This window comes from Emys orbicularis, chromosome 2, assembly GCF_028017835.1.
Source record: "Emys orbicularis isolate rEmyOrb1 chromosome 2, rEmyOrb1.hap1, whole genome shotgun sequence".
Lineage (NCBI taxonomy): Eukaryota > Metazoa > Chordata > Testudines > Emydidae > Emys > Emys orbicularis.
The window spans coordinates 133,866,827-133,882,504 of NC_088684.1; the positions used below are offsets into that span (position 1 = coordinate 133,866,827).

Consider the following 15,678-nt stretch of genomic DNA (forward strand, 5'->3'; position numbering starts at 1 on the left):
GGAAGCGGCATCATCCCTATTTAATGGATGGATAAAATAAGAGGTGAGGTGACATGCCCAAGTTCATACAGTGAATGCGTAGAAAAACAGGGAGTAGATTGCAAGGGTGACATCCTGGTTCCACTGAAGTCAGCGGGCATTTTGCCGTTGAATTCAAGGGGGCCAGGATTTCACTTCAGCAGCCCTGGCTCCCAGCTCACAGACCCCTCCCCATTCACTAGACGCATGCTGCTGTCTCCAGGCAGCTGTAGCTCAGATTCTCCATGCCTCCCGCTTTGCTCCTATGGGAGTCTGCTTAGGAGGGAGATGGCACTGCTTTAGGAGCATGCAAAGCATCTCTCTTGTGACTTTTGTGCTCATGCGCTACTGTCCACAACTCCACCAATTGCCCTGCCCCTCTCTGTTCCTAATGGCAGAGGGGAAATTTCACTGTTACCAGAAGCTGGGGGGAGGGTAGGGAGATTTAATTGGCTGTAATTAAAGCCTTAAGTGTTTCTCTAGGAGGATTTTAATGAGATTCAGCAGAGCAGGGACGTGGGGTGCTGGAGCGGAAAGGGGAGAGGAAGAGGCACTTGAGAACACAGATGGGGCCTCAGTTCAGAGACTGGTGTCCTTTTAAATTCCCATTTGAGCACGATCTAAAGTGAAATCAAAGCTCCCCTTTTCATTAAGTCAGCATTATTTTGACGTACAAAGACGGTGCCTTTTCATGGCAGAGTCTTGCTTTGCAACAGCTTCCCGGGGAGTTAGTCTGCACTGGCTTTGGGTTTTTTTCCACTGCATTCTTCTCTTTGTTTGAACTGCATCTCTCTCCCCACTCCTTGAGACGGTTGGGTTTATAATCCCCTGCTTTACCATTGCCCTCCTACCAGAGTCTGCTGTGCCCCGTTTAGGACTCCTGGGCTGATGCCTCTGGAATAGTAGCTGTGATTTTTGCCATTGACTCTAGTCCCAAATTAGATGCATCCTTGGTGGGTCCTGTGAGTTTCCAAAACCTAAGGAAACAATCCTATGAATGTAGAGAAGTAAAATCCCACACTACCCCCTAGCACCAAGATGACCTGCAGGAGGAGTGCATTGGTGAGTGTGTCTGGGTACACATGGGCATATTGGACCTAATGCAAAGCGCACTGAAGACAATTGAAAAAAATCTCCTTGACTTCAATTGGTTTTGGAGAAGGCCCATTGAGTGTGTCACCACTTCAGGCTTGGAAGCAGGAATCTAGTGAAGGATCTAGTCCATTTCAGTTTCTGGCTCTTGTGTGCTAGCACATGGCTGGAATGACACATGCCAACTGTCCCTGTTTTTCAAGCATATTTCTACTGTGCCCTTACATTGGACTAGGAAGGGAGTTTGTGTATTTCTATGGAGATAGAGAGTATGTGCTTGTCTTTCTTCCAAATGCCTGGCTTCCTGGCTGTGGTGCTTTTAGTCCAAGATGCTGAAGGAGGATGATCATTTTGATTAAAATCAGTTTCCCCTGGGATTGAGAAAAGCATAGATCAAAAGCAAATGGACAGTGTCCCCTTTGCTCCTCTTTTGACAGCACCTATAACAGAAGCACTCATCATGCTGCAGGACTGCATTGTAGCATCTCCACTGTTGATGCACAACTAAGGCCTTCTCTACACCAGAGGTTTGCATTGATTCTAGACATCTGTGTAGCTGCACCAGGGTGAACCTTTCGTATAGACAAGCAAAGCTGCTGTTTAGCTTGTAAACAATTTGGGACATGGACTGTCTCTTTTTCGTTCTGTTTGTACAGCACCTAGCACGGTGCAGCCCTGGTCTATGATTGGGCTCACTAGGCGTTGCTGCAATACAAATAACAATTAACAATATTTGCATGGTGCAGCTAACCTCTGCTTGGAACTAAAGTGAGCTGCATCAGTGCAAACCGGCTTTTAGCAGTTTATCCCATCTAAGCTGGGGGGTTTCACCAGCTGCTGAAATCAGGGCAAGTCTCCAGTGCAGACAAACCCAAAGATTGACTTGCAGAACTGAAATCTCTGGCCTTGGGGGTCAGGGGAAACGTGCTAAGAACAATGTCACAGCAAGAATCCTGTTGAGGTAGAACAAAGGTGGCCTTCAGCTAAGGCAATCCCCAAGGAGCCCTAACAAGTCTCAAGTCTCCCAAGGGAAGATCGGGAGATAAAGGCATTGCATTGAAGATGTGGCAATGGTCATAAAAGAGACTTTGTAAAGAGGACATAGCAAGGCTATTTCTTCTCTCTCTCACTCACTCACAGCTCCAGAGCAGGGTCCTTCACTCTACAAGCCACAATAAAGTTTCTGCAGTTGGACTGGATCCTCTCTAGTGGATGCATGGGTCAGACCAAGACTCCAGTTTGCTCTCCTGTGGCTGTGTTGGCCCCACAGGACTAATGGGAGTGAAAGCATGCTTTGAGGCAGTGAAGTCAGCAGCGTGGACTCAAGACTAACAGGGAGTAGAGCGATGTTGTGGGAGCAGAGGCCATTCATACATAGACTATGTCTGCACTTAGGCTTGGCAGAATTTGATGTTTATTTGTTTATAATTTTGACAGATAATAATCAGTGGCTGATTTTTAAGCTTTTTTTACCCATTTTAAATTTTCACAATTGGGGGAAATTATGGTGGGGGGGCGTCAGACCATTATTTAATGACTGTAGATGTTAAGATTCAAAACGTTAAAGCTTTATAAACTGTTAAAACACAGATTTTCAACGCCACATGCCAAAATATACAAAGTAAATCTCTTTAAGCCAACTCCGACCCATTTTTACTATTCATTCACTAGTCCATTGGTAAACAGCCTAATTCAAAAGTCTAGGTCGCTGGATTTTAACTCTAATAATTTCTTAGGCAAAGTAAGAAAATCCTGTTTATCTAAATTTGTATTATTATTGATGGAAATAATTTTTCTTTGGTTTGTATGTGTGCGATGAAATCAACGTTTACCAATTTTTAAACAAATCTAATCCTTCCAAACCTGTGCACACCACAAAAAAAGTGTGTTCTTAACTCGGGTTAGCTAATTCAGGTTAAAATAGCAGTGGAGACATGACAACATGGCTTTTAACTCAGATTAGCAGCTCAGGATCAACTCCAGGTTGCCCTATAGGCTTAAACTTGAACTGGTATACTAGTAAACTTGAATACTGCATACAGATATACTGGTAAACTTGAATACTGCGTACAGATGTGGTCTCATCTCAGAAAAGATATACTGGCATTAGAAAAGGTTCAGAGACGGGCAACTAAAATGATAGTGGTTTGGAACAGGTCCCATATGAGGAGAGATTAGAGGCTAGGACTTTTCAGCTTGGAAAAGAGGAGACTAAGGGGGGATATTATAGAGGTATGTAAAATCATGAGTGGTGTGGAGAAAGTGAATAAAGAAAAGTTATTTACTTGTTCCCATAATATAAGAACTAGGGGCCACCAAATGAAATTAATGGGCAGCAGGTTTAAAACAAATAAAAGGAAGTTCTTCTTCACACAGCACACAGTCAACCTGTGGAACTCCTTCCCTGAGGAGTTTGTGAAGGCTAGGACTATAACCGGGTTTAAAAGAGAACTAGATAAATTCATGGAGGTTAAGTCCATTAAGTGCTATTAGCCAGGATGGGTAAGGAAAGGTGTCCCTAGCCCCTGTTTGTCAGAGGGTGGAGATGGATGGCAGGATGGTGGAGATCACTTGATCATTACCTGTTAGGTTCACTCCCTCTGGGACACCTGGCATTGGTCACTGTCAGTAGACAGGATATTGGGCTGGATGGACCTTTGGTCTGACTCAGTATGGCCATTTTTATGGTAATCTGCTTTGCTGTGTCTTCACTGCTATTTGCTATCCCAAATTAAGAACACCCCTCCTTTTGCAGTATACCCCTCCTCTTAGTCACTTTCTTCTGCATAGCTACCCATTATGGTGCATGATGTGTCTGAGGAGAATCCAAGGGGGTATCTGTTCAGTGGCTGGAGCCCGGGTTAGCCAGGTTCCCTTCCTTCCCACTAAGGATTAAAGCCATAACTATAGTGTGATGGCCAACACCCCAGGAACTGAAAGGGGATCTCCAAAGCTAGAAGCATCAGTCTTTACATCTTGAGTTAAAGAGCCAAGCTATCTAGCTAGGGGATGTAACAAGAGAAGAACACAACAAATGCTGCAGTGGGTTACAATTGTGCTGTCTACCCCAAGCAGAGAATTTGGGGAGGGAAAGTTGCGTTTCTCTAAGAAGGGTAAATTTGATCGTCTTCCATTTTCTCTCTTCCGTTCTTCATTCTAAAGGCTGTTTCTCTCTCCCCAAAGGATGCTTCTGTGGTTTGGGGCTGATTTATACCAATAAATCGTGCACAATGCCTCCCATCACCTTCCAGGATCTACCGCTGAATATCTACATGGTCATTTTCGGCACCGGCATCTTTGTCTTTGTGCTCAGCCTCATCTTCTGCTGCTACTTCATCAGGTGAGCTAGGGACCCAATGGGCTCTGCATGCACCTGGCATGGAGGATACAGGGGAGCCTGTCTATCAGCTGACCTCAGGGCTCCAGCCTGGGAAAGTTTCACCCCCAGCTACTTTTTGGGTGGTCTAAGGACACTAGTGTCCAGGGGGCCAATTGGAATTTTTTTAGGTGAAAGCTGAGAGTCTCATAGAATCACATGACTCCAGGAGCTGGGTCTTGAAGAAAATCCTGAGACTTGTGATAAAATCCATGATAGTTGGCAACCCTGACTCAGACTAACGTACCCTTGTTTTAAGAACTCCCATGAAGAATCCTAGCAACCTCAGACTCTCACTGATCACTGAGCCTCGTGGGATCCCACTGGGGTGAATCCCAAACAAACCCACTGAACAGCCCCAGTGTAGAGTCACTTTTATATATGTATAATACAAAGATCTATATGTTCCTTTCTCTTTCTGCTTGGCTACAACAAATGCCTTAAATGTTGCCTTAGCAAATTTTTCCTCCAGCACACACACACACAGGAGTTTGTTATCGTAGGGTTGCTTATGAGTCCTGCATTGAGCATTCTGATTTGTTATCGTAGGGTTGCTTATGTGGGCTGGGCTGTTGCAACTGTTTTTTTTTTTCTTTTTTTTCTTTAAAGAGCCCTCAAACATATGGTTTGAATAAGACAAGTGAAGAGCTTCATGGGCTTTGCAGACCTTTGTGAGAGGGGAAGTACACCATTGGTTCTGCTGACCTCCAGGTCCCTTTAAGGAAGCAGAATGAACAAGCTTCCCATTGCAAATTATAACTGGAGGCTGTCATATACCTCATTCATACTGCAACCATACAGTCATTCTACCACAGTGCTTTTTAGAAATGACACCTTAAAAAATAACCATCCCTCCTCCCCCCCCCCCGTACGCCCTGTAATCTGCTGGGAACCATTTGTCAAGAGCAGTCTCTTCCCATCAAGGAGCAAACAAGCAACAGCTAGCCAGGCGCAGAGCTGATTTGTGTTTGGGGTTACAGAGCCGAGGAAGAGATCTGCTGCAAACCTGACCCGTGTTGACACGCACCAGGGGAATTCTGCAGATGGCATCATCAGAGGATCTGGGACTATTTTTAGAAGCTTTGACTAGCCTCCCAGAAGCTGCCTGTCGCCTCCATTCCTAGTCTGAGATCTATTATTTTTATTAAACCTATTAGAATAATTTCATCTCTTCTGTGTCGCTAGAGCCCATCCATCTGCCTTGAGCTTCACAGCTGGTCATGGTCACCAATCCATGAGCATTAACCCCATGTTTACCCAGGCTGGGCACTGCTGGGAAAGCTCTCCACTGGGGAGGGATAGAGTTTGGGATGAGGACAGCGTGAAAATTGGATTGAGGGGTTTTTTGCCCCAGCAAATCGAGTATCAAAAGCAGCTTCTGAACAGCAATTTCCCTTCCGCATTTGGAGGCTTCTGCTGTCACCTGACACCTGGTCCCTTCACGTGTCACCTTTTGGAACAGCAGCTGTTAATTGGCCCAGTACAGTACACTCTGTATGTACCACACATAGGGCTAGAAATTAGCAGCTTCTCCTGCTTCAAATAAAGCCCCCCGGAGTAATACGCTGGGGAGACAGCAGAAGGGAAGGGGTGTTTTCCAGTGTTAGTGACTACCAGGCAAACTCACACACAGAACAGCATGGACAAAGCCTGGGTTCGTGGTCTCAGTCCAGGCCTGGGAATCAAGACATCTGGGTTCTTTTCTGGACTTTGCCACTGTTAGACCTTGGGTAAGTCATTTAGGCCATTCCCCCCCCCGCCCCCCCAAAAGCAGTCTCTCATTTTAGGTGCCTCCATTTTTGACAGCCCACTTTGAGATCTAAGCCGCATCAGCGCTGGCAAAAATGGGACAAGGAACTCGCCCCCTTCTTTGCCCACTGTCGTACCTCCACCCAGGGTAGCAACAGCAGAAGCTGGAATGTAGAAGGGCTTGGGCATTTTCAGCACCATGTTGTCTAGCCTTGCTCTGAGCAAACTGCTTGTCGCTGCCTCTGCTGTTTATTTCCGTAGCCTGCTGGGAACCATTTGCCAAGAGCACTCGCCCCATTTCCCCAAGGAGCAAACAATCGACTCCCTGCAAGGGCTCTGAGCCAAGCCAGGATCCTGGTCTCCGCAGGGCTCCATCTAAGTAAGGGACTGGGACTGAGCAGAGCAGGAAGTGGCAGGAAGGCGGGGGGGGGGGGGCGTATTATTGAGGTGACCGAGCTAGACTGATGCATTGTTTATAGGGGAAGGGGGGAGGATGTCTTTTCATTACCTTTCCCTGTTGAAGAAGGCTATTTTTAAACTCTCGAGTTTAGCAGCAACTGGGATGTCTAGAAAAGTTCCAGTGGATTGGGAAAAATTGAATTCATTACCCCACTGCTGGGCCCCACCCAGCCCTGCTAATGCACTTCACTTCTGCCCGGCAGCAGCCCCTGCTGTTACAGTCCTGAGACCTTGTCCAGCTTTGCACCTTTCTCCTGATCTGCAGCCCTTGCATCCTGCTGTTGCCATCCTGGGCTCCCTGCTCAGCTTCCCCAGCTCTGCTAGTGCCCCTCAGTCGTGCAGTTGTAACTTGCTGCGTGGGATGGATCTAAAAGAGTCTGTCCTTTGCAAGGGAACTATCAAACCTTCAGGAAACCCAAAAAGATAAGAGAGAGGGAGTCAGTACCCTCCCAGTACCCTGTGACCTAACTCTGCAGCTTTTGGCAGTGCAATATCTGCCTTTGTGCCATACCCCATAGCTTCTGGATTCTGCAGTGGGATCTTGTTGGGGGCAGGGAGCACAGCAGCTGCCTCTCACAGGCTCAGATCTGATGCCTCACCCTGCCAGAGAGACCGCTGTGGATACAGTACCCTGGCCCGGTGCTAGCTCATGCCAAGCAGCTGTTCACTGCCCTGCTCGGGAAACAACTTCTCCCCCACCCTCCGCTGCTCCCTTGCTCCAGTGATTTAGTTAATATTATTAATTAAAAAAAATAAGCTGTTGGGTCTGGAGGAGGCACTGAGTGACCTGGGCTTTTTACAGCTTGGAATAATGAGCCTGGTTGTCTCTCTGGCTTGCGTGCGTGCGGGCACTGGGGAGGCAGGCTGCCCAGGAAATTGTTCTGGTTGATAGTAAGCCATTCCTGCAGCTGTTATGCCACTCCTGCTTACAGCACATAAAGGATGCTCTGTGTGTGTGAGGGGCCCTTCTCAGGCCTCTGCTGTCTAACATTCACTCGGAGGCTGGGAGTGAACTGAGATTCTGAGAGAGAGAGAGAGATGAATAGAGTGAGAGGCACCACAGAGATAAATATATAGCCTCATGCCAGCCCCAGCCCCCGGCTTGCCAGTCATACACACAGGAGATGGCTCAGTAAGAACCCCCCAGCATTTTGCTTTTCCACATCCATGTGTAACACGTTGGCAAAGTATGTGCTGTGTTCCATCCCTCCACCCATGTCTGGGCCACTAGAGGATAACAGCCTACAACTGCTACCCACTAAATTACTCCTTTAGCCTGTGCTGGATGGCATTGGGTCCAAGCCCTGCTGTCGACTATGGGGAGCGGTGGCTGTTGCACATGTAGGGACGTGGGGGTTTATTTTCATTTTGTCAGCAGTGATTATTCAGCACATGGAGGCCAGGACAAGCCACATAGTCCTGGCTTCTGTTTCCAGTTAGAGCAGTGGATGGGTGATCCTGTGACTGTCTTCCTGAACAGCTTGAGGAAAGTAGCTACACTGACTTCCTGGGTTCAAAGGAGGACTGCAGATGTGGGCAATGCATTATGGCCGGAGAGCAATGAGAAGGCTCTGGGTGGCCAACTGTTAGGTAACCCAGCCCAGCTGTAATACAAACAGGTGCGAAACAGGATCTTGTTGAGGACCAGGTGCTGCATCCTGTCCCATCCCCTGGGGAATAAAATCCCTCTGCATAAATCAAAGCAAGAGGAACGCATGGGAAAATAAAACAAGTTTCTGTGTAAGCTGGGAGGAGCTCTTTGTCCTTATGGGGCTGGGGCATGTGTCTTATCTGGCCCTACCACACATTCTCACCCACTCATCCTCCCTCCCTTCTCTCAGGGTGTCTATAAACCAGGCTCCTCCCCATCCGTGGCTGGGCACAGCAGGCAAACAGCTTGCAAGATGCTGGCAGTGCTCGGGGAAGAGAAGCACAGATTATAGACAAAGCTCAGTTGCTGGGGTAACAGACTTCCCAGGCTCCTGCGATGCTCAGCATAGATAGCGGAAGGGTATCCCTCAGCCAAGAGGGTTTTCCATGAGTACTTCATAGCGGTGGGACCGGGGGGTGATGTTTTCTGAGCCTGGGGTGCAGGAGAAATGAACAAAGTCATCTGTTGCCTGCACTGGCTCAGGGATCTCTTTTGTCACCACCCTGTGTAACATCCCACTGGAGTTTTGGGAAAGTGCTGCCTCCCCCTCCCCTGCTCCCTCATCAGACTGAGATTGGGGCCAGGCCGAGCTGCTGTTGACGGGTCAGCGGAACTCTGGAAATACGGTGCTTCCTGGAACACTCACTACTTCCTAAGTGAAACAATTGGGGCCGCAGGCTGCATGATCTTATCGGGCCTTGTCCTCTGATTCCTGCTGGTATTTCGGGAGACGCTGTGCTCTGTTTAGCAATGAACTTGCTGCCTTTGGACAACAGCAAACTAGTGTCCTGAATAAATACCCTCCCTGCAGCAGCGTGTGCCAGCTGCTTTCACTTGCAGAGGAGTGAAGGGAGGGATGTTGTCTGTTTCATTTGGATCATGGACAGGCCTAGCATAATGGTCCAAGCACAAATCTGGGAGCTGGGTATGCATGAGTTCTAGTCCCATCTCAGAAATGGCTTCCTGTCTGTGGCCTTAGACAAGACACTAAGACCAAAATTCTCCAAAGCAACCACTGTCTTCAGCTGCCTGTTACCGGGTGCCCAACTTGAGACACTTTGGGTTCTAACAGCTCTAGCTGAAGTCAATGGGAGATGCAGGTACTCAGCGTGTCTGAAAGGCACACGACATCTCAAACTGGGGTCCCCAACATGGGAACTCCACAAATCAGAGGAAGCTTTTGAAAATCTGTGTCCAGCTTTATCAAAAGAGCTGGGTTCCCATTATGAGTGCTCAACACTCTATGACAACCATGTGTCTCTCTGTTCCTACCTGATGCTTCTTCCCTGAAAGGGGTTATTAAGCATCAGGGTGAATGTCTGAAACACGTCAGAAATGCTACTTAATTGTTAAATATGAATGCTGAAAATCTCATCTGATTTTTTTGAACTGATTTAAAAAAATGTAGGAATTATTTTTAAAATATAGTGTCGGTGAAAAGTTCTGGACTGACTACCCTATGAAAAGGCCCATTCACTCTGATTGCAATGTATTTTGCACTATGAGTAACTCTCTGTGGGTTGGTGTCACTTAATAATAAGCTTTGTCCTATAGTTTTCATATAATTGTCCTTTATTTCCTTGGTCGCCCTTCAGGAGGAGCTGGAAGAAGGGAGCTCATTTTCCTTGGCTTCTCTGCTGAAACCAGAAGCAAGGGGGCCATTTAGTGAGAAACAGGCAGTGTTTCTTTTTGATACAGGCACCTCTCAGACTATAAACTGGACAAAGATCACCTCTTAGAGGATCCCAAAGAGCTTTCAGGAGGTGATGACTTTCAGTTGCTGATGGTCATGATTGACTCTAATCCTATCCAATTATAGACCCGCAAGCCAAGCTCCCCTCATGCCTCCTGTGCAGTTAGGTCAGATTTGCATCAACAATATAGCTCAGCAGAGAAAGCAGACTTGTCTCCGACCTTCTCATTGTGCTGCTCAGGCTTTGATGACCTTTCCTGGTCCTCTCCAACTGAAAATTCCCATATCCCACAGGATCACTGGAATCAAATGAAGGGCAGAGTAAAGGTGGTTTGAGTGTGACCTTGGGCCCAGATCCTCAAAGGTATTTAGGCAGCTGACTCCCAAAAATCAATGGGAGTCAAGCACCTAAATATCTCTGAGGATTTGGGTCTGAGGGGGGATGGATAGTGTGTGTCTGTAGGGATTTCTGTGCGAGAAGATGTATGTAGGCTTTACACTCCATTTCCTTAGTTTTATGAGCTTGAGTTTTGCATTTGAGTCCCTTATCAGCCTCAACTGGCTTTCACAAAGCATGTTTTATGACAGAATATATTATTTTTCCTTCACCAGCAAACTTCGACATCAGGCACAGAGTGAAAGATTTGGATACAAGGAGGTAAAGTGTGGCTAATTTCTAAATATTTCTGTATGGTTTCATGGCAGGCCTGTGATATTTACAAGCACATAGATTAGTGCCAGTGTGGGGAGGGAGTTGTGAGCCATTCACTTTTCTATGAGGAACTGGACTGACACCCGAAAAAGCCATCGATGGAACTAACTTGAGGTCACTGCTGACCCAGAGCTGGATTTGAACAGATAGCTCGACCTTGGTTTCTAGAGGCAGGGTCTCAATGCCGCTCTGGTCACAAAAGGGTGAAATTCACCCCTGAGCAGGAGACCAGTGCAAGGCCTGTGAGCTTACCTCCCAGGCCTTCACAGTGGAGACACAAGTGGTGCATAGGACCTGAGAACCTACAGAGAACAGTGCTGAGGCATGGCTGCGTATTGGGTCTGCAGGGGAATGCCCAGGGTGGTTTAGTGCTGGGCTGTGAGCCAAAGCAAAGCCAGTGCTGGGGAAAAGCCAGTCAGGATTACAATGGGAATCATATACAATAGGGGAATAGGCCCCGGGCAGTCAGCTGTTGCCCTCTGCAGGGGAAAGACCAACCACTGCAGAGGCTCTTTGTCCAAGGTCAAATGTCCCAAAGGATTTTATTTGTGGGGAGGAGAGGGAAGGACTGTCACTGCTGGCTGGAGTCAGGAATGGTGTGGTCACGTACAGGGCAGGCCTCTCCACAGAGCTCTGCCAATGCCCCTCAATCCTGATTTGCAGCTCCCTGACATTCCAGCTCTGGGAGCTCTAGTGCTCCTAAGTCCTTGCCTCGCTGTTCCATGCCAGGGCTCCCCACACACCGCTCTGTCGCTGCACTTCAGTCCTGACCTGCAGCTTGTCTTGCTATCCCAGTGCTGGGGTTATCCTGAGTCGAAGCTCAGACTGGCGGAATTGTGTACCAGTTATTAGTTAGCACTGCTACTGCTTGTGCGCTGCCTGCTGTCTGGATAAACAGAGGCCTTGTGTCTCCAGCACTGTCAGGCTGACAACTTTCACAAGCACAACATTTGCTTAGTTAAAAATAACCACCCCGGTCATTTTGATAACTGCTTCTGATCCTCATCTGCTTGCTTCTTTTCCCTTTTCTCCTGCAGGTGGTCTTGAAAGGTGATGCCAGGAAGTTAAATTTGCATGGGGTAAGGACAGCCTCCACTCTGATTTTTATCCTGAACTTTGAGAACAGGCCTCATGGGATTGCTGCCCCCCTCTGATCCCCTTTTCTTTCTGCTTTTGTTACCTGAAGCATAAGGGATAGGTCCAGCAGGACCTGAACCCTTATGCTACTTTCGCTGCCTGGGAGCAGATGCCTTTTAACGAAACTCGTATCTTGTAATAAGATGGGGTTTTGAGGTCAGATGAACATTCACAAGCCCAGAGAGCTCAGCTTACCTGCCTGGGACTACCACTGACTCACTGTGTGACCCTGCATAAGGCCTGTGGCACGATGAGGATGCTTTTTGAGAGTAACTTGGGTGGCTCTGGGAAACAGAGATGCTAGGTAGGCCCCTACCTGTGCAGATGCAGCCTGTATCAGTGAGCAACTCCCCTTCCGAGGGCTGTTTATTGGCTGTGTGAAATGAGCTGCCGAGGGAGCAAAAGACAAGCGGTGCTGGTGACAGAGTGAGGCTGGTTCCGTCTGGGATCTCTGGTGCCTGTGGGTGTGATGCTTTGTTCTGCAGGCTCATTCCTCCCCTCCTCTCTGTCTCTCCACAGCAGACCTGTGCCGTCTGCCTGGAAGACTTTAAAGTGAAAGATGAGCTGGGAGTGTTGCCATGCCAACATGCCTTCCACAGAAAGTGAGTAGCTGCCAAGGACAGCCCAGAGCCTGCTCCGTGCCCCCAACTTGGCACGAGGCCCAGTGTTCAGTTATGCCTCTCATGCCCTTGATTGGAGAGAGGCCCAGCCTATGCCTCATACAGCTCCTGGGTGGTAAGAGGCCCCATGTCTGGTCCTTTCCCCTCTCAGGATGGCAAAGATGCCCAGAGCAGCTCTAAGCAAGCTGGATAATAATGTGCACAAGTCACCTGGCTACACCCCTTTGCCTTCTAGCCATATGCTAAGCCAGCTGGGGAGCCAGGACAGGCTTCCTCCCATCAATAAGCCTCAGCCTGCCTTTGCTTTGGGGATTCACATCTTGGCTGGGTGTAAACTGGCCAGGAATAAATTTAGTCTGGACATGAGAAGATGGTTTCTAGCCACCAGAGGAGCCTCCCACTAGGAGCAGTGGGGATAAACAGTGGTGGGCTTATTTTAAGACGCTGGTAAATTTGGGTGGGATTACATGATGGGGTTTCCTGCGATAGCAAAGGACTGGACTTGGAAGACATGGGAGGTCCCTTACAGGCCTTAGAACTGAGTTCCTAAATCAGCACTTGCAGCTGGCCCCCTTGATTTCTGCAGCCCTCTCCACTGCATGAGTGGGAGCAGGGAATCCAGACTTCAGGAAGGGACAGATTCCCCGTTGGAACACAGAGTCACTGCTTCCCCCTCTCCATGCAAAGGCTGTGTTCAGAGAGAAGCACTGACTAGGGAAGGGTGAGGTGGGAGATCTGCTTGGGACTGTCCTGCCCCTGAGCATCAGGGAGGGACAGAGGTAAAGCTCTCTCCTACCTCTGGAGCCTTCTCATGCTCACCTGCTTTGGGATCCCTGGATGAGGGGGCAGGGCACCAGAGTAACATACAGCAGCATGTTGATAAGCAAGGGAGAGAATGGGAGGCGCGTAGACACCTGGGCATAGAGAGGAGAAATGACTCTCTTCCCATCTGGGTTGGTGCGTGCCAGGTGCGGGAGCCTGCTGGGTTGTGTGGGCCCATGACATCATACTTGGGAGGGCAGGAGTGAGGAGGGTAGTGGGCTCAGGGAGCTGGGGAAGGACACGTCTGTCCTAAATTCACCCCCTCCATCTCTCTGTTTCTTGGCTGCAGGTGTCTAGTGAAATGGTTGGAGGTTCGCTGCGTCTGTCCCATGTGCAACAAACCCATCACAGGCCCCACGGAGCCCCACCAAGGCATTGGGACACTCCTGGATGAGCTGGTGTGAGGACCTCTTTTCTCCCCCATGAAGCCAAACAGCCATCCAGACGGACCATTTCCTGGTGATCTCTGCACTTAATCCCTCCACCCATCTCCCCTGGGGATTGCTAAGCCAGCAGCCTGTGATACCGCCTGCCATGGGCATATGGCCCCCTCGTAAAACCTGGGATAGATCCACTGCCATGAGTGCAGGAGGAAAACAAGCTGCGTCCCCCGTGAAGCACACAGAGGAGGAGGGGTTGGCCCAACTCTGGGGTCATTGGGACCTGAGCGTCAAACTGCTGATGCATGAAGGGCCTGGGAGACTTAATTGTGCCCCTTCCTAGCTGATCTTGCAGGGACGTCTGATTTCTTGGCACCAGGCTTCTGAAACTGGATATTCCTCACAGAGACCACCCAGTTCAGGGTGGGAAACAAGGCAGGAGCCTCCCCCCCAACCCCCTAGGGACTGTAGTTCAAATCCGCCTACGACTACTGTTCTTAATAGGTTTACTATAACCCTCTTTCAAAACCAGAACTTACGTTTAGGGCCTTAACTCTTCCATAGGTCCCTTGTAAAGGCCAAAGCTTTAGCTCTGCTACAGCCAGCCTGGAATTGACCCCTGACTGCTGGAACCACAGCGCTGATTCTTATCTATGGGCCATTGATGGGATCTCTTTGTCTTAAAAAATAATAGTCAGTGTTTACATAGGGCCTGAACAAAAACAGAAGCTGCAGAGGGCATGTCATGACTGATTAGATCCTGTTGGCAGAACTGGACTGTTGCAAGAGTGGGAAGGGTGTTTAGGGAACCACAGCAGGGGGGGGGGGGGGAGGGTCAGGGGAATGCCCCATGTTGGACATTAATATTCCTTTCTTGTATCAGGTTAGCAAGACCTTTTAGCAGCTGGTGGAGATGGTTTGGAGATGTTTCAAATACAAAGCAAGTTTTTCTTTTGAATTATTTTTAATTTAAACTTGGAGGCTGGTTTTTTTAATTTTGTTTTTAAAGTCACCTCTCAGAAATTTCCTTCCAGCTCAGACTGCAAATTAGTAAAACCACTCTGAGATATTCTGTTTTGTACCTTGAAAATGAACTGTCACTGTTTGCATAAGGCAGAAAGTTTGGGGAGAGGGAGGAGCTGATGGGTGGAAAATCCAGTCTGGATTCCCCCACCTCCTCCCCACTATGTTGCACTGTAAATAATATTTTTGTATGTATTACTTTCCTGACTGTCTCAGGCTTCCTACACACCCCTGAGGATGGGGGATGTACAGTTTTATGTAAAACCGTAATTAAACTGAAGGCATCTCAGTCTAAATTGTGAATGTTTGTTTCTAGCAAGGGGTGTCTAGCAGTACATTCTCAAAGCACAAAGAAATGTATTTTCTTAGGACACACACACAAAGATGTGTGACTGGGGGGTTTCTCCAAAAAACATTCACATTGGAACTGGAACTAAGCCTAGGAATATTTCAGAGTTTTGAGGGAATCAAATTAAGAAGTTGGAATGGAGCAGAGTGATCAGCACAAGAAACCGGGAATCAGGGTTCATGGGTTCCGTTTCTAGCTCTGCCTCTGACTACTTGATCTTGGGCAATCCACCTTTCTGTGTCGTTTCTTCTTCTGTAAACTGGCAATGATACTTATCTCACAGGGGCACATGAAGTACAATTTGTTAATTGCATTGAGTTTACAGATGGGAAGTGCTTTAGCAAAGCCAAATATTATCCTCCTGTATTTTATTGGTTTTGGTGGTTGTAGCAACAGGGGTAAGTAACAATAAGGCAGACTGCTGTAGGGCTCTTGCTGTATTTACCACTGTGTCATACAGACCTGCTCTAAGCAGCGTTAAATGACAGTGATAAACACACCCACAGCCAGTTGTTTTCAGCAGCAGCCCCACACTAGTGAGCAACTGGTGGGGCTGCATCATGGCTGGTGGCACCGAACATGGTTAGCATAGTAGTT

General features: G+C 48.1%; 1 protein-coding gene across 1 annotated transcript; it reads left to right on the plus strand.

Annotated features, from left to right (window-relative positions):
* Nucleotides 1–3,909: 3,909 nt before the first annotated feature.
* Nucleotides 3,910–13,733, plus strand: RNF122 (ring finger protein 122). Its single transcript, XM_065398345.1, has 6 exons — nucleotides 3,910–3,970; nucleotides 4,294–4,450; nucleotides 10,651–10,696; nucleotides 11,788–11,829; nucleotides 12,407–12,489; nucleotides 13,619–13,733. Exons 1-6 carry the CDS (start codon nucleotides 3,910–3,912, stop codon nucleotides 13,731–13,733), a joined length of 504 nt encoding a protein of 167 aa, XP_065254417.1.
* Nucleotides 13,734–15,678: the final 1,945 nt, after the last annotated feature.

Coding starts and splice junctions, on each gene's coding strand:
- RNF122 (XM_065398345.1), top strand. CDS start 3,910: ATGGTGCATGATGTGTCTGAGGAGAATCCAAGGGGGTATCTGTTCAGT. Junction 11,830..12,406: donor GGAAGTTAAATTTGCATGGG/GTAAGGACAGCC, acceptor GTCTCTCCACAG/CAGACCTGTGCCGTCTGCCT. Junction 12,490..13,618: donor CAACATGCCTTCCACAGAAA/GTGAGTAGCTGC, acceptor TCTTGGCTGCAG/GTGTCTAGTGAAATGGTTGG.